Genomic DNA, 22,466 nt, shown 5'->3' with positions numbered 1-22,466 from the left:
CATGCAATACTGTTCGCATATCGCTTATCCTACATGTATTACATCACTCTACCCAATGGAGAATGAGCATTGAGTATGGTTTATAATATTGTATGGTTGTCAAGGCAACATGAAGTCACACATCAGAGACGTAAAACTTCCATGCTAGCGAGCGACTGTGACAATTTGTAAACAAACATGGCCGCCAGGTTTGCTTAGTTAAATACGGAAGATTGTGAGAAAATTTTGAAAGAGAAAGATGCACTGAACACCTGAAAGGAATGTGTACATATAATAATAATAATAATAATAATAATAATAATAATAATATTGGCTGGCATTTTTTCATGGTATATCAGATATGTGACGAGTCATGGAATCCACGGACACATGTCGGCCGAAACAAAAACGAGAAAATCGCAAAAGAAGCATTTTTTTTCAAAAAAAAAATGCTTCTTTTGCGATTTTCTCGTTTTTGTTTCGGCCGACATGTGTCCGTGGATTCCATGACTTGTCACATATATATATATATTAAAAAAAATCTTCTCTCTCTCTCTCTCTCTCTCTCTATATATATATATATATATATATATATATATATATATATATATATATATATATATATACACATATATATATATACATATATGTGTGTGTGTGTGTGTGTGTGTGTGTGTGTTATTTACCAGCTGGGAGGACCGTATTGTGAAATACCGTGACTGAGGTCTTGAAAGTACTGAGCGAGGCCCTCTGGGCCGAGGTCAGTATTCAAGGCCGAGGTCACGGTATTTCACCGTACGGACCGACCTTAAGCTGGTAAATAATATATTTATTTTTTTCTTTACCAAATTCTAACAGAAAACGAGAGCGCCCGAAAGGGAAAACCGAGCCGAGCCGCCATTTTGAATCCTCATTTACGGCTGTAATGCAAATGGCTTCCTCCTCGGTATACAAGTGTACTTCCATGGCAGGAAAAAAAAACTACATTTTGCCACCTATGTAGTCCCCTATTTATACAAAATTGAGTCATTCAGGATTCAGCCATGTTTTTGCTCGGCGTTAGCAACAGTTAGAGGTTTTTAGCTTTCTCCTGAAATGTTTTCTTTTATTTCTTCTTCCTCAGGGTAGTAAAACTCACTTTCGCTGTGAACACTGTCGTTATCGCTATCCATGCTGTAAAATTAATGCTATTCTCCTGAGAAATGCTGGCAAAAATTTATAAGATTTTTGATAATCTTATAAATAAATCTTAGAAAAAAAAGATAAATGTTGACAAAAAATGCTACTGTTTGTTGTTGTTGTGAACGAGCGAGTCGCCAGAGGTCCGTAACCGGGGTCCGTAACTGGGGTCCGTATCGTAGGATACGGACCCGCTCGCCAGCCAATCAGAGCGCAGGATTTGATGGAAACCGGACCACGAAAAAAATAAAGAGAATAATGTCACGGTTTTGCTTCTCCATGTCCCATATGTAGCTCGTATGAAAAATACAAGTTGTGTATTTTCCAGTAAAACACTCGTGTCTGTATAATATATATTTATTCCATACAAATACATTTTTCATATGAGCTACAGCCAGGACATTGAGTAACATATTTTCCAATATCTTAATTTGTGAGGAAATCACTGAATTGTTTTAATAAATTTTGGTACTTTTGGTTTATGAATGTGTTTGTATAATAAAAAGAACATCACGTTGGTTTGAAAATATGAAGTTTATTTTCTCGTGTTGAAAAAGTCACATTTTTCATAAGAAATACATCACGGATCTGAGCGACATATTTTCCGAAATCTTCACTCATGAGGTTACCGATGATGTCACTCGCAGTGTCTTCCCGCTGACTAGATGCGCGTTGTCAAAATGGCAAACCATTTCATCTCATTATCTCTAGCCACTTTATCCTGTTCTACAGGGTCGCAGGCAAGCTGGAGCCTATCCCAGCTGACTACGGGCGAAAGGCGGGGTACACCCTGGACAAGTCGCCAGGTCATCACAGGGCTGACACATAGACACAGACAACCATTCACATTCACACCTACGGTCAATTTAGAGTCACCAGTTAACCTAACCTGCATGTCTTTGGACTGTGGGGGAAACTGGAGCACCCAGAGGAAACCCACACAGACACGGGGAGAACATGCAAACTCCACACAGAAAGGCCCTCGCCGGCCACGGGGCTCGAACCCAGACCCTCTCGCTGTGAGGCGAGAGCGCTAACCACTACACCACCGTGCCGCCCCAGCAAACCATTTGAAAATTAAAATTATTTTGATTAACTTGTGTATTTTTGTGTGGATGTGCCCGTATAATAAAGAGAATAATCCACGGTGGCGCAAAGCTATGAAGTTTATCTTCTCATGCTGAAAAATATTTTCACCACTCGAAAATAAAGTTCATATCTTTGCCCGACTGTGTAATATCATATATATATATATATATATATACACACACAGCGCTAGTCAAAATTATGTTAACACTAATGGATTATTTTTCTCCTGAATGTGTGGTGCGCTGTGACCACTGCTGGCATAAATGGGCCCTACTTTTTTGACACCCCAACAGTGACGTCAGACGTCTACTTACAGATGGTGCAGCAGTACGCCATTGATGAACTTCCACTACAGGTCCGATTGGCAGGGTATTTCCAACAGGATGGCGCACCGCTGCATTTTGGCCGAACTGTTTTTGCTTATCTCGACCACACGTTTCCAGGTCAGGAGATAGGTCGCGGTGGGCCATTGCCGTGGCCTCCACACTCCCCTGATTTGACGCCCTGTGATTTCTGGTTATGGGGTATGGTGAAGGAGCGCATGTATAGCAGGAAAGTTCGTGATATCAGTGACCTCAAGGACAGAATAAGGACTGTGGTATCATCTATTCCCCGCAAAATGTGTGTCCGGGCTTTAAATGGTACTGTTTCTCGCTGGTTTTTGTGTGTTGAACACGATGGCGAACAGTTCGAGAGCGTCCTGTAAATCATCTTGCACATATGATGTATGTTTTGTGAATAAATGGTTTCTACCATTTAAGTGTGAACATAATTTGACTAACCCTGTGTGTATATGTATATATATATATATATATATATATATATATATATATATATATATATATATATATATATATATATATATATGCAACATGACCAACATATATGATAGCTTTGGGATTTATATCCATCTTCATTTATGAAATTTACCCAACATGGTGTAGTGGTTTGTGAAACAGGTCAGTTCTGTATTAGAGTACACAGAGGATTGTGCTGTGTTGTAATTTGCTTGCCTTGTTCAGTGACTCCAGCAGCTCGGCAGTTCCTCTCTGGGGTGGGACGCTCACAGACCCCTACGGCTGAGCTGGAAAGAACTGCATTTGGAGCACCAGGCTCTCGCAGCTCCATTGCACACACATACATGGTAAGATATTCACACATGACACTTTTCCCACTGGGTGTACGTTTCTATCCACGTATGTTGTTTTTTTTAAAATTCAAATTCATACTAATTTGTAACGTTGCATAAAGGAAGCCTAAATTGTAATACAGAAAACCCAAATAAGTGTATGTACACTTTAAAAAAGCACATAAAAGAGGGCTTCTTTACTGTAACTATCTCATCTCATTATCTCTAGCCGCTTTATCCTTCTACAGGGTCGCAGGCAAGCTGGAGCCTATCCCAGCTGACTACGGGCGAAAGGCGGGGTACACCCTGGACAAGTCACCAGGTCATCACAGGGCTGACACATGGACACAGACAACCATTCACACTCACGGTCAATTTAGAGTCACCAGTTAACCTAACCTGCATGTCTTTGGGGGAAACCGGAGCACCCGGAGGAAACCCACACGGACACGGGGAGAACATGCAAACTCCACACAGAAAGGCCCTCGCCGGCCCCAGGGCTCGAACCCGGACCTTCTTGCTGTGAGGCGACAGCGCTAACCACTACACCACCGTGCCGCCTACTGTAACTATTTTCTCTTATTTTAGAGTAATTATGAAGTCATGCGCTGTGTCCGAAATCACTCACTAATCACTATATAGTGCACTATATATAGTGAGTTCACCATTTTGTAGTGCTGTCCGAATGTATAGTGAGAATTATCACACCCTACAGTGGATATAAAAAGTGTACGCACCCTGTTAAAATGATGGGTTTTTCTGATGTAAAAAAAATGAGACCACGATAAATAATTTCAAAACTTTTCCCACCTTTAATGTGACCTATAAGCTGTACAATTCAATTGAAAAACAAACAAATCTGTTAGGGGGAAAACATAAAAAATTAAAAACGTACAATAAGCTGGTTGCATAAGTGTGCGCACCCTTAAACTAATACTTTGTCGAAGCACCTTTTGATTTAATTACAGCATTCAGTATTTTTGGGTCGGAGTCTATCAGCCTGCCACATCTAGACTTTGCCCACTCTTCCTTGCAAAAGCGCTCCAAATCTGTCAGATTGCGAGGGCATCTCTTGTGCACAGCCCTCTTCAGGTCACCCCACAGATTTTCAACTGGATTTAGGTCTGGGCTCTGGCTGGGCCTTCCAAAACTTTTTTGGGGTCATTGCCGTGCTGAAAAATGAAATTCCTCTTCATCTTCAGCTTTCTAGCAGACACCTGAAGGTTTTGGGCCAAAATTGACTGGTATTTAGGACTGTTCATAATTCCCTCCACCTTGACTAAAGCCTCTGTTCCAGCTGAAGAAAAACAACCGCAAGACATGATGCTGCCACCACCATGCTTCACCGTGGGTATGGTGTTCTTTTGGTGATGCGCAGTGTTGTTTTTGCGCCAAACATACCTTTTGGAATTGTGGTCAAAAAGTTCAACCTCGGTTTCATCAGACCATAACACATTTTCCCACATGCTTTTGAGAGAGTTGATGGGTTTTTTTTTTTGCAAAATTTAGCCGGGCCTGGATGTTTTTCTTTGACCCTACCCCATAGTCCAGATATATGGAGAATATGGGAGATTGTTGTCACATGTAGTCCACAACCAGTACTTGCCAGAAATTCCTGCAACTCCTTCAGTGTTGCTGTCGGCCTCTCGGCAGCCTCCCTGACCAGTTTTCATCTTGTCTTTTCATCAATTTTGGAGGGACGTCCAGTTCTCGATAATGTCACTGTTGTCCCATATTTTCTCCACTTCTTGATGACGGTCTTCACTGTGCTCCATGGTATATCTAATGCCATGGAAATGTTTTTGTCCCCTTCTCCTGACTGATACCTTTCAACAATGAGATCCCTCTGATGCTTTGTAAGCTCTCTCTGAACCCTGGCTTTTGCTGGAGGAGGCAACTGAGTAAATGTCTGAACTTTATTTGGGGTTAATCAGAGTCATTTTAATTGATGGCAGGTGTGAACCCAAAAAGACTGAATGCTGTAATTAAATCAAAAGGTGCTTCAACAAAGTATTAGTTTAAGGGTGTGCACACTTATGCAACCAGCTTATTGTACATTTTTTTATGTTTGTCCCCCTAACAGATTTGTTTGTTTTTCAATTGAATTGTACAGGTTATAGGTCACATTAAAGGTGGGAAAAGTTTTGAAATTATTTATCATGGTATCATTTTTTACATCAGAAAAACCGATCATTTTAACGGGGTGTGTACACTTTTTATATCCACTATATATAGTGGACTCATAGTATCCCACAATGCATCGTGAAAAGTAGTGTACAACCGATGGTCACTAACCAAGCAATATATACCATCATGCATTGCGGTCACGCTGAAAAAAAAAGCTGTAAGAGCTGTTTCATAAGGAGCGTTAAGTATTTCAGATTGATTATAGCGGTAGTTTGTTTTTCCTTATGACAACAGGCACGAGACAAATTTACAAGTTGTGGTGCGAAAATGGCAGTGATATTGTAGTGTGTTGGGGTGACTGGACGGAGGAAGAAACATATTATAAACAGACGTTCAAGTCCAATTAAAAATAGTAAGAGAATAGAAAATAAACTAAAATAGAATAAGTCAGATAAAGTACCGTACAAGAATAAAATGGTGCAGAATGAGGAATGAATCAAAAGCCTCAAATTTGATTTAATAGAAGGCAGCGGCAGAAGAAAGAAAGTATTCAGCCTTGATTTAAAAGAACTGAAAGATGCAGCAGACACGAAGTACTTTGTATTTATTAATGTGGGAAATACGCTCAGTATAATATGGATTTATTTTGAAAACCCACCAGCCGACTGATCTGGCACGTTTTAATTGTGCGACAGTAATGACATAAATAATGGTGCGGCAGAGTAGTGTCCGAAAGAGTTTTTTTTTCTTTCATTTTACCAATGAGGGCGGCATGGTGGTATAGTGGTTAGCACTGTCGCCTCACAGCAAGAAGGTCCGGGTTCGAGCCCCGTGGCCGGCGAGGGCCTTTCTGTGCGGAGTTTGCATGTTCTCCCCGTGTCCGCGTGGGTTTCTTCCGGGTGCTCCGGTTTCCCCCACAGTCCAAAGACATGCAGGTTAGGTTAACTGGTGACTCTAAATTGACTGTAGGTGTGAATGTGAGTGTGAATGGTTGTCTGTGTCTATGTGTCAGCCCTGTGATGACCTGGCGACTTGTCCAGGGTGTACCCCGCCTTTCGCCCGTAGTCAGCTGGGATAGGCTCCAGCTTGTCTGCGACCCTGTAGAACAGGATAAAGCGGCTACAGATAATGAGATGAGATGAGATTTTACCAATGAGCTCATTATATACGTAGTCCTCTATATACTAATTCCCTAGATAGTGAGTAGGGAGTAGTGAACGAGTGAGTGATTTTGGACACAGCTATTATTAAATATTTCCAAGAAGAGTGCTCAGTAAATCTAAAGTTCTCAAATGGACCAAAAATGTGATTTGTCGACCTTTTGAAAATCTGCAAAATTTAAGGAGCTGTTAGACCAAACACAAATGAAAGTCACTTGGAAAGAAGAGAATGGACTGAAATGGCACATGAGAAAGCAATTAGCTTCCAGCGGTGGGTAATTTTACTTTGTGTTAAGTTAATCTTGGTGACTTTGCTTTCATTTTTATTTCTTTGTCATTTTTTTTATTGTTCTTTGTTTTCAGTGTGCTTTGTGCTTGGGATTAGTGTGTGCATGTTGTTCTCTGTCTAGCCTGCGGATGATGAGCGGTATGATCCCGATCACCTGCGCCGCATCGCTCGCAGTCTGAGTGGAACCGCAGTTGGACGTAGACAGGACCGTCTTGCCGTCTCTCGCAGCTTTGTATGTATCCTACACACACACCCATACATACATACATACATACATACATTTTTATAAGGCTCCGTGCATTTATAAAACATTCCCCACCCCACAAATTTAAAGATGGTGCAAGGGCTTGAATCTCAGCCTGCTTGGCTTTTTAGAGTAATTTAGCTTTATAATATGAAACAAGGTCTTAATGTATCTTATTCATCGCCAAGATACAGAGGAGGATCACACAGATACTAAAAGAGACTTGGAGATGACAAGCTGTTTGAGGGACTACGAGAGAAGTGTGTGTGTGCGCGCACGCACATTTCTGCTGCCTTTCACCTGTCAATCAGATCACTTATCCCTTCGACACTCCCTCATGTGCAGTCTGCATACTGTTTAATCACATCAGTTTCCCATCGACAGTTTGTGCTTCACCACACTGACAATAATTCAGTACAGTTCTCACGGTGACTGCGATTATAAAACATGAACCATGATACGACTGTGATTTTACAGTACTAATGCAGTGGTTCCCAAACTTTTTGGCTGGGGACCCCCTTTTGGACTTCAGAATATTTTTGGGACCCCCTGACATCGACCCCCCCCCCCCCCCACCACCACCACCACCACCACCACCACCACCCATTATGCAGTGTGTAGTGTAGTAATAATAACCATAATAATAATAATAATAATCAGACGGATATTAAAGTTGCTATTTTTTATTCACAGAAGAGCATTATCCACAAAAGAGCATTGCACATCATAATAAAACAGAACATTACACAGAACATCAGAATATTTTTTCAGTGACTTGTGTGTGCTTGCTTTTCAGTACAGAGTTTTTCAAATCTTGGTGATAACTGTGAGATCGCCACCCTTAGTTCGTTTTCAATGTTCAACTTTGCCCTGTATTTGGTCTTGATGGAGGCCACTGCAGAAAAGCCCACCTCACAGAGGTAGGATGTGGCAAAAGGGAGGAGTATGGCCATCCATAAACATCTTTAAACTTTCTGTCGCCAGCACCTTCAGACAGAGAACACACTGCGGTCGTTCCTCACCACCCACCAATGTGCTCGTAAAGCCCATTTCGATGTATGCATCATCATACCGCCTTATCTTTTTCGCTGCCGAAGTGCATGGGAACTCGTCCTGTGCAGCAGCCTTGCGTTTTGTAGGAAGCACGCGTAGAAACTTGTCCGTGTTGTCATAAAGTCGCCGTCCGATGTTTTGTTCTGAATCTCAAAATAGGGACCTGTTTTATACAGTTTGTATTCACAGGAGGAGGGTTTGCTAATAACAACAACAATATCGAATTAATATTGAATTAATATTCAAGGGCAGAGCGCGATTACTGAGTGAAAGGGAGCAATTGAATTCTAATGACCGTGGCAGCTATACACTGAATGAAATTCATATTGGAGGGCGGGGAGCGATTATGGAGTGAAAGGGGGTGATTGGGTTCTATAGACTGATTTAATGACTCTCTGCCGGCTGACGCATTACCAACATTCCGACGCCATTCAAAACATTCCGATGCCCGTTTTTTTTTCTGTGTTATGCAAACAGTCCTGTCTCTCCGCGACCCCCCTGGAGTCCCTCCGCGACCCCCAAAGGGGTCGCGACCCCCACTTTGGGTTAGTAAATGTTAAACCATAATACTAACCTTGTTTATAGTGCTTAATGGAAACTACGTTTAAGGTTTGTTCACTCATCTGGCCGTAAGGTCGATGAGCTGTTGCCATGGCGTGGCGTCCGTCATCCGTCCGTCGTCCACAATTCAGTTAAATCGTATCTCCTCCGTCAGTTCTCTACAGATTTCCGTTCTGATTGTTTTGTTTGAAAGAACTCATCACTCCGCACAAAACTTGGTCGTTGTTTTGCCAAATTTACACATTTTCCAGGCCTCTCACTAGAATTTTATCTCCTCTCTGATTTCTCATTCGATTCCAGTTCTGATCGATGTTTTGGTAGAGCTTCCCTTGAGGAACAAAACTTGGTCGTTTGTTTCTTGATTTTCCTGCTGTAAACAATTTGTTTACAACTTTATTTTCAGTTAAATCGTATCTCCTCCCTCCCTCCCTCCCTCCCTCCCTCCCTCCCTCCCTCCCTCGGTTCTTAATGGATTTCAGTTCTGATTGTTTTGTTTGAAAGAACTCGTCCTTCTGCACAAAACTTGGTCATTGTATTGTTAAATTTTTGCTAATGAGTTGCTAATTAGGTCAACTTAACGAATTTTGGGACTTCTCATTAGAATCGTATCTCCTCTCGCAGTTCTCACCCGGTTTCAGTTCTGATCGATATTTTGGGTAGATCTTCCCTCGGGGAACAAAACTTGGTCGTTTGTTTGCTGATTTTCTTGTTGTAAACAATTTGTTTACAACTTTGTTCATTTTCAGTTAAATCGTGTCTCCTCCCTCCTTCAGTTCTCAATGGATTTCAGTTCTGATTGTTTTGTTTGAAAGAACTAGACCTTCTGTACAAAGCTTGCTCGATGTGTTGTCAATTTTTTTGCTAACAAATTAGTCATTAGGCCAACTTAACACATTTTCTTCTGACTAGAATTGTATCTCCTCTCTCATTTATGATGCGAATTCAGTTCTGATGGATGTTTTGGGTCGAGCTTCCGTCAGGGAACAAAATTCAGTCCTTTGTTGATTTTCCTGTTGTGAACAATATTTCGTGGAGGTTGGTCCTCTCTCACTCTTGGCCCTTTTCCACTACCCTTTTTCAGCTCGCTTCAGCTCACTTCAGCCCGACACGGCTCGCTTTTCGACTGTCTCAGAGCAGCACGACTCGGCTCGCTTCAGCCCTGCTTAGCACCCAAAACTCGCACCGTTTTGGAGTAGGGCTGAAGCGAGCCAAACCAAGCCGAGTGGGGCTAGGGGCGTGAGCAGGCACTCCCCTGTGCACTGATTGGTGAGGAGGAGTGTCCTCACATGCCCACACACGCCCCGCGAGCACGCTGGGATCTGTAAACACCATAAACCCGGAAGAAGAAGAATTACGAATTACGAGAATTTCTGAAGCCTTATGCGCCTCGCCTCATCTATACGCTCTTGCCAGTATCTGTTGGCGTTGTCGGTGACAACAAGCCACAGCACCAAGACCAGCAACACTAACGACTCCATGTCCTCCATGTTTATTGTTTACTATCCGGGTCGTGAGACTACCGCTTAAAAGGTCACTGATGTCACTGTTTGCGCCGCCTAACGACATCACGTGACGTCCACCCACTTTCGCTAACTCCACCCAATGTGTCCACCCACTTCCAGCCAGCACGGTTCAGCGCGGTTGTAGTTGAAATGCAACTCCAACAGCCCCACTCAGCTCGACTCAGCCCAACTCAGCACCGCACGGCTCAGCCCAACTCAGCGCGTTGGTAGTGGAAAAGCGGCAATTGTCACATTTCAGTTCTGTTTGATGTTTTGGTCGTCAGGGTTGTTTTGATGGCAGGCCAAATGAGCTCCTACATCCTTGACGTTCTGATTCAAAAAGTATTGTAAAAAGTGCTGTAGTGTTACATACACAATCAATACATGGCACCACCAATAAGGCTTTTGTCGGGACTCCGAAGTAGCACAACAGAAAAAAGTGTTCGCCCCCATCATCCAGAGATCACGAGTTTGAATCCTGAAGATGCTGCAGCTATCCATGGTAAGGAGCTCAAGAAAGCGAAATTGGCTGTACTCTCAGTGAGGGAGGGGTGGTGGGGTGGCATACTCTCTCTCCCCTGTCAATCACAGTGGCACTAACCAATCATGGGTGTCTGTGAGCTTATGTGTGCAGAGATGGGAAGATAACGTTTTCCTCCAAGCATGTTACACCACCTCTGATGCTGCCTGAGAAAGCACTTACTATGTAAGGCTTAGTGATGCCATGCACATGATCACCGTTTGCCCTCTCTGTTCAGTACACTACCGTTCAAAAGTTTGGGGTCACTTTGAAATGTCCTTATTTTTGAAAGAAAAGCACTGTTCTTTTCAATGAAGATCACTTTAAACTGATCAGAAATACACTCTATACATTGCTAATGTGGTAAATGACTATTCTAGCTGCAAATGTCTGGTTTTTGGTGCAATATCTCCATAGGTGTATAGAGGCCCATTTCCAGCAACTCTCACTCCAGTGTTCTAATGGTACAATGTGTTTGCTCATTGCCTCAGAAGGCTAATGGATGATTAGAAAACCCTTGTACAATCATGTTAGCACAGCTGAAAACAGTTGAGCTCTTTAGAGAAGCTATAAAACTGACCTTCCTTTGAGCAGATTGAGTTTCTGGAGCATCACATTTGTGGGGTCGATTAAATGCTCAAAATGGCCAGAAAAATGTCTTGACTATATTTTCTATTCATTTTACAACTTATGGTGGTAAATAAAAGTGTGACTTTTCATGGAAAACATAAAATTGTCTGGGTGACCCCAAACTTTTGAACGGTAGTGTAGCTGTTTGATAGGTAGGAGTTGGCTATGACTAAATTAGAGAGAAAATTGCAGAAAAATCCAAAAAAGTGCAAAAAAACTCCTTACAGTTTCTTAGTCTGTTTTAATAGTGTTTACTACAGGAGTGAATTACAAAAAGGGTTATTCGAATTTATGTACCGTTGTGGTCAGAAGTTTACATACAGTGACATGAATGTCATCTTGGATATGAATGTCACGGCAATATTTGGGCTTTCAGTAATTTCTTTGAACTGTTCTTTTTCTGTGGCAGAATGTACAGCATACATCTTTAATTTAAAAAAAAAACACTAGAATTTGGTGCACAAGTTTTAATTTTCTTTGGGTTTTCTGAAATCAACACCGGGTCCAAATTATACATACAGGGTCAAAAATATACATACAGCACACCTAATATTTGGGTAAAATGTCTCTTTGTAAGATTCACCTTCACCAAATATTTTTGTTTACCATGAACAAACTTCTGGCAGAATTCTGGTTGGACATTTCATGACTCATCATGGTAGAATTGGTAGAGTTCAATTAATTTTTTTTTTCTTGGCATGGACTCGACTTATAAGCACGGTCCATATATTTTCAATAGTGTTGAAGTCAGGACTTGTTTTAAGCTTAATGTTAGCCTGCTTTATCCTCCACAACCAGCTCTGATACGTGTTTGGGTTCATTGTCCTGTTGTAATTCCCAAGTCATGTTCAAGTTTCTGATCGTTTATGCTGAAAAATTCTGAGGTAGTCCTTCTTCTTCATTATTCCATCCACTTTGTGCAATGAACCAGTTCCACTGGCAGCAAAACAGCCCCAGAGCATGATGATCCTACCACCACCACCAGCTGGTACAGTGTCCCTCTGTACATGGTGGTCATTGTGGCCAAACAACTCAATCTTTGTCTCATCTGACCATACAGCTATCCTCCAGAAGGCTTTTTCTTTGTCCGTGTGGTCAGCTTCAAACTTTAGTTAAGCTTGAAGGTGTCAATTTTGGAGCAGGGGGTTATTTCTTGGATAGCAGCCTCTTAGTCCATGGTGATCTGAACTGTAGACAGTGATCCATCAGCTTCCAGTTCATGGCAAGGCTGTGCCATGGTGGTTCCCAGGTTGTTCCTGACCATCCAAACCAATTTCCTTTCAGCTGAGGGTAACAGTTTGGGTTTTCTTGAAGCAAAGTGGCTTGGCAAAGTGACTACCCCTCACAATAACTTGGATACAATTGTTTGAACTGATCTTGGAATTTGCAGTTGTTTAGAAATGGCTCCAAGACACATTCTGGAGTTGTGTATATCTGCGATCCTCTTTCTCAGATCTGCACTGAGCTCCTTGGACTTTCCCATTTTACTGTGTGTTGGTCAATCCAATGAGTGCTGTAAACAAACCATTTTTATGAAGGCACAGAGAAGCTACCAGCTGTAGTTAATCATGATCACAAACAGAAAGTTAAGAGACCTTAACCTTGGCAAGATAAGAGACATTTTGGAAGTATCAGCACCTCTGAATTAATAATCGGAGTGAGCGTATGTAAATTTTTGACCCTGGATGTATAATTTTGATCATGTATTGATTTCAGAAAACCCAAAGAAATTTAAAACTTGTGCACCAAATTCTAGTGGGTTTTTTTTTAATTAAAGACGTATGCTGTACATTCTGCCACAGAAAAAGAACAGTTCAAAGAAATTACTGAAAGCCCAAATATTGCCATGACATTCATATCCAAGATGACATTCATGTCACTTTATGTAAACTTCTGATCACAACTGTAAGTGAAAATACAAATACGATGACATTTGCGGTTGCAATACAAGTTTGCAAGTGTTTCTAGATCTACAATAGTCACATAAGGTCTACAGTAATACTGGGGGGACATTTTATAATATTGCCATATAGGCTTCATGTACCGTAGATTGACGATGGTATCGGGACTCACCAAAAAATACCATCAATCAAAATGTCTATTAAAATGCCAGAATAAGTTTCTGTATTTTTAAGTGCTTTAGACACGATAAGCATATATATATATATATATATATATATATATATATATATATATATATATATATATATCTTGCTCTCTCTCTCTCTCTCTCTCTCTGCTCCACCTGTCTTTCCCCATTTCATGTATGGAGGGTCAGATTTCTGCTTAACATGGCTTTTGATACAGGAGGTGAAAAATTGCTTGCTTCTCTTGCGAGGTAACCATAGTAACAGCAATGCTACAGATAGCTCATGCCTAACAAGGATCGTGCCATTATTTTCAACCTCCTGGCTACAGATCAAGGATAGAAAGCATCGAACTATAAATAAATAAAACCCAAGAGTGGTTCGCCACATTTTCAACAAAATGTAAACATAAAGTGGCAACAGCCTTATGACCTTGTATGAAATGTATAATGTTGTACCATTCAGCAGTTTTGCAAGACTCTTTGTTATTTTGTACAGTAAAGAAAGACAGGAGCTGTTTAGCAGAATTTCTGACCACACTATCACTATTAATGTTATCACTATTGGTAAAGTGTCACCATTACGATAAAGAAATAGCCCGGGCTTAGAATGCACTCGGAAAATCTTATACTCCAGCATTACTGTCGATAAGAACGGTATATTTCACACAGTGTCACAAAGTACTTTGAATCTTTTTTTTTTTTTTTTAAGTTTTGGACTTCTCAGTTTTCTGGCCCGGAAATGACCTCCAGAGCTTGTCGACATTTCATTGTTTTGATAGCGACTGCAGTTTGCCTTTCAGGTAGCAGAGTGCTCGAAATAACGTAAACTGCTCCTCTAAATGCCCCAGAGGGCATTATACAAAGGATGATCTACAGATTAAACCAACTGCTTTTATGTCAGTGTCTTGGGGTGCTGTATATTGTTTCATATTTCATGTCATGATTACAGTTGAATATGATGAGTTTCTTCCATCACTGTTCGATACGGCTTACTCTGCGGACATATTGTGACAAACCGGTAGCCTGTGAACCCAATAACGCTTACTACATACATGCCAAAGACACAGACAATGAGGACTGACTGTCATTCTGACTTATACTGCCATCCTGTGTCCACATCCTATAACCATTACTTATGTCTGTTCATTCTAACATCCATAGCTTTCATGAGAACATGTATGGCTATTTCAACTCACATTTGTCCTTCTCTTCACACCATTGGTCTTTCTTTATTTCTTCGTCTCTCAGCATGTCTGTCTGTAATTGTGTGTGTGTCCATCTTGCATCAAGTCACACTTCTTGCCCATGTCTCTTATTCATGCAGTCCTCCTGTGTGCCCATCAGTCCATCATGCCTTCCATCTTTCCCATTTCTATTCACTTGCCTCAGCCTGGGTGTTGTGGGACCGCCCAAGGTAAAACTGTCTCTTTCTTCACCTCCGTGAGCTCTGCAAGCCACAGAGGCTATTCTCACACTGCTTTCTGCTTACTAATGCTCATTTCATTGCTTTAAGTCCCCGTGACAGGAGTCTGATCAAAACCGCCCTGTTCTACATTGTGCTTCTTGATATCGAGTCTGTTCTGATGTGCATTTCTGAGGTTCACCTTCGCATTGCTTTCAATCCTGTTCTTCACACTCGACCTTTCTCCTCCGTTGCAGGACGTGTCCAGAGGGTCGCCAAGTTTCTGGCTGTGTCTAACCGGGGTCAAGCTTGGTCCTGTCCACCAGTGAAATGTGACAGAGCTGTGCCACTGGTGTCCTGGGCAGTAGTCTCCTTGGTGTCCTAGGCCCACCTACAACACCCTCCATCTTTATGATCCCTGCTCGGATCCCTGCACATACAAATAAATAAATAAATGCTAGAATGTTGTAACAGAGATTAATCCCAATGACCCTAGCTTTTAGCTACACTAGCCTACTGGAGCACTAGCAGCTCTGGAGGGCTGGATCCCTCTTGAAGCCCAAAATGTAGCTGTAGGTATCCCACCTCTGTTTCTCAGACCATGATGGGCTCACATCATTTCTTTTCCTCATGTGATGTGTTCCCTACTGTGTCTTCCTTAACTGTTTCCTCTCTTTAACTTGTTCCCATTCAGAGTGTGGTGGGCTGCTCTGCCTTTGTCAATGTTCATGTATAATGGATCTGGGTCAGCCTCTGTTTCCTGCCTCTGTCCTGCATAGCGGTGTTTTAAAGTGTGATAGAGTGTGGAGTGTGTTTCTTTCCTGTCCACAGCATGGTGAAGGGAGGGACAGAGCTTATTTTCTTCCTTGTTCAGTTGACTGTTAGGGATAATGTGATGGACTGAGTAGGTGTGTGTGCGCGTGTGTGTGTGTGTGTGTCGCTAACAGCATGCTGTGGTACAAGAAAGGCTTTGAGCCTTGGCCCTCCCGCAGCGAGCCGTCCTACCCGAGCACTTAACTTAATTAAACGCACTGCGTGGAGCTGTAAAGCTGGCGAGATCCAGCAGCATCCTGGATAACTTTCCAATATCTCTGAGGTCTATTTAGCTACTGCACATAATTAACGTACGTGTGTGTGTGCGTGTGTGTGTGTGTGTGTGTGTGTGTGTGTGTGTATTTAACACTTAGTGAGGCCAAATGTCCCCATGATGATATAAATACAGCATTGACAGTATTAGTATTAACATGCTAACATTGTGTGGACATTTGGTCATCTTTTTGTTTTTTTTTTCAATATGAATGCAGCTTTTCTTTGAAAAACTAAAAAAAGTCAAAATATTTCCTTTTGGATACTGAAGTTAAGGTTAGGATTAGGTTTAGATGTAGCATAGCATTATTTAGCTACAAACATTACTATACAAGTTAATGGAAATAACCCACTTTTGTGTGTGTGTGTGGGCGAGAGCGTTGGGGAGGCCATCCATCTTCAGCAACGCCCAGTGTACAAACCCACTATGAGCTCCAGCAAACCCACCACAGCGCATCCTTTCCTCTGACATTTTTTTTATTTTCTTTCACTTTCGTTTTAGAACGAACTGACTCACTTTTTTGTCAGGTGATGACAAGTAGCTCATAGTTTGTACTGATTTATTGACTTACACACATACTTATACACCCTGTAAAAAGAGAACAGTTGAAGGAGCTGTACTTGGGTTTTTTGTTTGGTTGTTTTTTTGGGTTTCTTTTGTATTTCTTCATTTCTCAGCTCTGGCGTTTGGTCAGAGCATGCATGTATCCGTGCAGCCCTAGTGTGGAGAGCGGACGGGACTAACTCGACCTTTTCTTCCTCTCGTAATGGGCATTCCCTGTAGCACACACCTATTTTCTGTCTAGTGTTACAGGCAAAGACTGCTTCACTCCTTTTGACTGAATATACACTAATCAATGAATTTATTGTAAAAGGAAAAAAAAAACCATGAACACTATGAAATACAGATTATCCAGAGGAATGGAGAAACTCTACTTTATGACGTTATGGAATGTTAATTCATTTTAGTGGTTCTAGTTACTATCTGCATTAAGACGAGTATAGTACACTTCAGAAGTGTAAAGCCGGAGTCAAACTGCTCTTTGAATTCTATTGACGGTTCTCCCATTTGTATCGGGAGATATGCCAAGTTAAGCTTTCTTTATATTTCTTTTGTAACCTGCATTGACTCTGATAACGTAGCTATGAGGCTGATACAACATAGTCGAGTATATGTAGTCAGTGCATCTGGCCGAGAGAAGGGTCACAGTCATTCCATGTAGTTTTAGTAAACATTTCTTGAGCAAAATTTTGATTCGATTATAAAAAACAAACAGGTTAAAGGATGTTTGGCCCTCAGAGCTACGAAAATGTAGCAGAAATAACTTGAAGCCCTTGTAAGTTTCAACAATTTATGAACATTTTGCACAAGAGGTACTTTAAGGTACTTTATGCTATGAGCATACTGTAATATAAATAAATAATGATTGAAATGTTCTAACAAAGATTGATCAATGGTCTATAGAAGTTTATCATGGTATCGTTTGACTATTGCAGTGTGTATTGGGTATTGGTATTAGTAATTACCACAGTATACACTGTAAAACCCGATAAGGTCACTGAGCTCAAAAATTTTATTGAAACCGATTACGCAGAAATTTTTGAGGTAAGTAACTTAAATTTTTTAAGGTAAGATTTCTTAAAAATTACACTATAGTTACATTTAATTGTAAATTTTAGAAATCTTACCTTAAAAATTTTAAGTTACTTACCTCAAAAATTTTTACGTAATCGGTTTCAATAAAATTTTTGAGCTCAGTGACCTTATCGGGTTTTACAGTGTATGAGTTTCACATTAAAAATTAAGCACTAAACTGCTTAACTACAGTTGATTCAACTTGGGATTATTATTATTTTTTTTAATTCAGAATTTATTTAACTTTTTCTCAACCAAAGATTGGCACTATTACAAAGCTCGCCCGTGTTACTAATTTTTTAATCCACCTTTGCATCTAAAGGGTGTTTGAGAATGTAGCAGTGGTGGTGCACGAGTATGCTATGCAACAAATTGCACTCTCCTGAACAACCAGAAGAGTCAGACTGGGACAAAGGTGTGTGTGCTTGTGTGTGTGTGTGTGTGTGTGTGTGTGTTCCTCCAGACCTCTCTGGTTTTTCCTTTAACTGAGGATGAAAGTAATTTCTTGCCGAATCGTTAAACTTGTACATATTAACGTCTGTATGAATATCAGCCTTTGAATGCCAGCTGTAGCCAGAGAGAGATGGATTTTTCGAAGATGAAAAATCATTTCAATGGTTTTTCCTGTTTGGGATTTATTTGTAAATGCTTGGGGCTGAGGGAACTTGTATTTTTGCAATAAAGTTATTACCAGTGCACTCCAGCAGGGGTGCTGCACAACCGCCTGATGTGTCTGTGAGTCATCTATTCATCCTTCTCCTCCTCCTCCTCCTCATCATCATCATTACTGTCTCCTCTGAATTAATAGCCTTAATCAGCCCACTTAGTTAGACAGTGATACAATACTATAATATGATGACACTTCTTTTAGATTGTCATCATAACACTGTGGTATCATATATCAGAAGGTCAGTGCAAATAACTTTAAATAGTGTCAGTAGTACCACACATCAGTCCTTTCTGTGAAATCCAGTATGACAGCAGTGTTAAATGCAGTAATAAAGCAATATCGAGCTGGAACAGTGAAACAGCACCGCGTTGTGGCTGGTTTTCCTCAGTGCCTGTCGTCAGCTCTCGGAGTAAGCTACTTCAGTGCACACATTATTCCGAATAAATCACCCACTGGGGCCGTCTTTCCATGAACAGAGTTACAAGAGCTGCACAAAAAAAAAAGTAGTGTTTTCATTTTTCATATTACAGTCACAAAAACACATTCTTAACCCTTTGGTGCAAAACATACAGTATGCACACCCCTTCGAATGCACAACATGGGTCAAAAATGACCCGCATTCATTTTTCATGCTGACTGAGTTTTTCTTTGCTCTATCTTTTGAAATCAATTTATTTTATGATTGAATATTCCAAGTATTCTTTAAATATCTTGTTTTTAATTACCACAAATCATTAATTTATTTTTTTCTTTCCTACTTTATGAACAAAAATACTTTTTATATTACTACACATGGGTCATCCAAGTGTGATTTAAAATTAAATGTCTTAATACTATAGTAATAATTTGTTTCAAGTAATTACTTTAGCAGTGAATGGGGCCAGTTATTTATTTATTAACTATGTAGTTAGCTAAGCCAACTACAATAAAATTAGCTAACTAAAGTAGAATATGTCAACAGCTCGGTAGCTAATAGTAATTACTTGTAACTTTCTGACAAGTAATCTACTGACTCTCAAGGTAACCTAAACATAATACATTTTTTTCTAAGGTAATGTTAGAACAATTGAAAAACATTACTTCCATGTATTAGATGGGCAAAGGGCGCTGTGCTGAGCTGTGAAACGTCTGACACAAGCACAATTCACAGTTCCCACCAAACGCTGTAGTAAATGCATGCGGGTCGGTTCTGACCCATGTGTGTAAACTTGATGTAGAATTACAAAAGCTGTGCCTGTTCATAACTTAAGAAAGGAAAAATAAAAATGATGATTTGTGCTAAACAAAAACAAGATATTTACTGCATATTTGGAAAAGTAAATGACAAAATGAATTTATTTCAAAAGTAGATCATAGAAACACTCAGCCGTACATGAAATAACCTGGAACATGAATGCAGGTCGCTTTTGACCCATGTTGTGCATTAGAAGGGTAGTGATACAAAAAGGGTTTTTATTCAAAAAGTAAGAAAGGAAAAAATAAAATAAGGATGTATGATGATCAAAAACAAGTTAATTGAGGAATACCTTGAATACTGAATGATGGAATTAATTTATTGCAAAGATATAGAAGATAAAAACTCAGCCGGGTCACTTTTGACCCATGTTTTGCATCAAAAGGTTAAAGATTCGTCAACATTACGTTGACCAAAATGATGCTTTTTCTATATCCTGTAAATGCTGTCATGTGTCAGAAGGTCCACACACACTTGCATTGAGCTTCTCAGATCCTGCGCATGCAATACAAAAATCTGTTATGTAACAGAGAGGTTATTTGCATATTGCAGCTTTCTGTGGAATATGCAATATCTGATATCTCTTTACAACTGCTATCTGTGGCTTAAAGGAAAACTCCAGGATTTTTAGGCCCCATTTTCCCATTTCTTTTGGTCTAAATATTTACTAGGTACTAAAACGGTCCAGTATTGAGTGAGTTAGAATGCTATAACTGGCAACTGCAAAACAGTGATTCAGTGTAATTCTATGGGGCAAACATCCACGTCAAAGTAACCAACTTGTTTTCGCCACTGATCGGCTCATAATATTATTATAAATGTCTGGCAACATGGAAAGGATCCCTACAGAGACACACTTGTGTCTGTTTACCTCAAAAACCTTTCTCCAGTCATTGATTTACTTTTCTCTTCTTCCGATCTTGGCCGCAGTAGTCGATTATTGCACATGGGCTGTTTTCTGATGTTTATAAAAGGAAAAGTCATGCAGAATTTGTGAAGAAGTCTATTTCCAAAGTAATGCCCAAATATTTAGTTGATTACAACAACATGAATGAGTCTGACAAAATGGGAAGGATCCCTTTTGTAAACGTCAGAGATGTACAGTGGAGGAAATAATAATTTGATCCCTTGCTGATTTTGTAAGTTTGTCCACTGACAAAGAAATGAACATTCTGTAATTTTAATGGTAGGTTTATTTTAACTGTGAGAGACATCAAAAAGAAAATCCAGAAAATAACTTCATATAAAAGATATAAACTGATTTGCATTTCTTTGAGTGAAATAAGTATTTGAACCCTCTAGCAAACAAGACAGTATTTGGTGGCAAAACCCTTGTTGGCAAGCACAGCGGTCAGACGTTTCTTGTAGTTGATGACCAGGTTTGCGCACATGTCAGGAGGAATTTTGGTCCACTCCTCTTTGCAGATCATCTCTAGATCATTAAGGTTTTGAGGCTGTCACTTCGCAACTCGGAGCTTCAGCTCCCTCCATAGGTTTTTTATGGGACTAAGGTCCAGAGACTGGCCAGGCCACTCCATGACCTTAATGTGCTTCTGCTTGAGCCGCTCCTTTGTTGCCTTGGCTGTATGTTTTGGGTCATTGTCATGCTGGAAGACCCATCCACGACCCATTTTCAGTGTCTTGGCAGAGGGAAGGAGGTTGTCACTCAGGATTTTACGGTACAGTACATGGCCGTGTCCGTTCTTCCGTTGATGCGGTGAAGTAGTCCTGTGCCCTCAGCAGAGAAACACCCCCAAAGCATAATGTTTCCACCTCCATGCTTGACAGTGGGGATGGTGTTCTTCAGGTCATAGTCAGCATTTTTCTTTCTCCAAACACGGCGAGTTGAGTTCATGCTAAAGAGCTCGATTTTAGTCTCATCTGACCACAGCACCTTCTCCCAGTCACTCTCAGAATCATTCAGGTGTTCATTGGCAAACTTCAGAAGGGCCTGCACATGTGCCTTCTTGAGCAGGGGGACCTTGCAGGCACTGCAGGATTTTAATCCATTACGGCGTAATGTGTTACCAATGGTTTTCTTGGCGACTGTGGTCCCAGCTGCCTTAAGATTATTCACAAGCTCCTCCCGTGTAGTTCTAGGCTGATCTCTCACCTTTCTTGTGATCCTTGGTACCCCACGAAGTGAGATCTTGCGTGGGGCCCCAGACTGGGGTCGATTGATGGTCATTTTGTATTTCTTCCATTTTCAAACTATTGCACCAACAGTTGTCTCCTTCTCACCCAGCTTCTTGCTTATGGTTTTGTAGCCCAGTCCAGCCTGGTGCAGCTCTACAATCTTGTCCCTGACATCCTTAGACAGCTCTTTGGTCTTGCCCATGTTGGAGAGGTTGGAGTCTGATTGATTGATTGATTCTGTGGACAGGTGTCTTTTATACAGGTGTCAATTTAAGACAGCTGTCTTTAATGCAGGTAACGAGTTGATTAGGAGTGTCTAACTGGTCTGTGGGAGCCAGAACTCTTAGGGTGTTTTCACACTTGGTCCCTTTCAGCCATCTAACCGAACTCAGATCGATGACTCAGCATTTTTTGCGCATATGTGAACACTCCAACCGTACCCAGGCCCCTTTAAAGCGAACCGAACTGAGACCACCTCAGGAGGTGGTCTCGGTACGGTTTGCTAAAAATCAACGGTACGGTTCACCTAATCTGCGCATTGTGAACAAAAAGCGCACCGGGTTCACTTCGCCTTTTTCACTGTAGTTTAACCTTCTTCGTTTGCCGTAGTTGGTCACGTGACTGGAGCAGGGAAACTCAACTTCCTTTTGGAACTTACCACAGCCGCTTTACAGTTCTCTGAACTTACTGACTGATGAGTCGGCCACAATAATATAACTATATTATAAATATATAATATAATATTTTATAT

At 40.8% G+C, this 22,466-nt stretch overlaps 1 protein-coding gene across 7 annotated transcripts in view; it reads left to right on the top strand.

Annotated features, from left to right (window-relative positions):
• The window catches only part of usp54b (ubiquitin specific peptidase 54b), a 362,268-nt gene extending 344,851 nt beyond the window's left edge, over positions 1–17,417 (top strand). For all 7 annotated transcript variants that reach the window (XM_060940231.1, XM_060940227.1, XM_060940226.1 and 4 more), the window contains 3 exons: positions 3,270–3,391; positions 7,074–7,184; positions 15,211–17,417. In XM_060940231.1, coding sequence (XP_060796214.1) covers positions 3,270–3,391; positions 7,074–7,184; positions 15,211–15,282 — 305 coding nt within the window. In that variant the 3' untranslated portion in view covers positions 15,283–17,417. The remainder of the gene's footprint in view (positions 1–3,269; positions 3,392–7,073; positions 7,185–15,210) is intronic.
• The last annotated feature ends 5,049 nt before the right edge of the window (positions 17,418–22,466 follow it).

This window comes from Neoarius graeffei, chromosome 14 (assembly GCF_027579695.1).
Source record: "Neoarius graeffei isolate fNeoGra1 chromosome 14, fNeoGra1.pri, whole genome shotgun sequence".
Lineage (NCBI taxonomy): Eukaryota > Metazoa > Chordata > Actinopteri > Siluriformes > Ariidae > Neoarius > Neoarius graeffei.
Note: the sequence above shows the minus strand (reverse complement) of the source record. Positions and strands in the feature narration are given on the sequence as shown.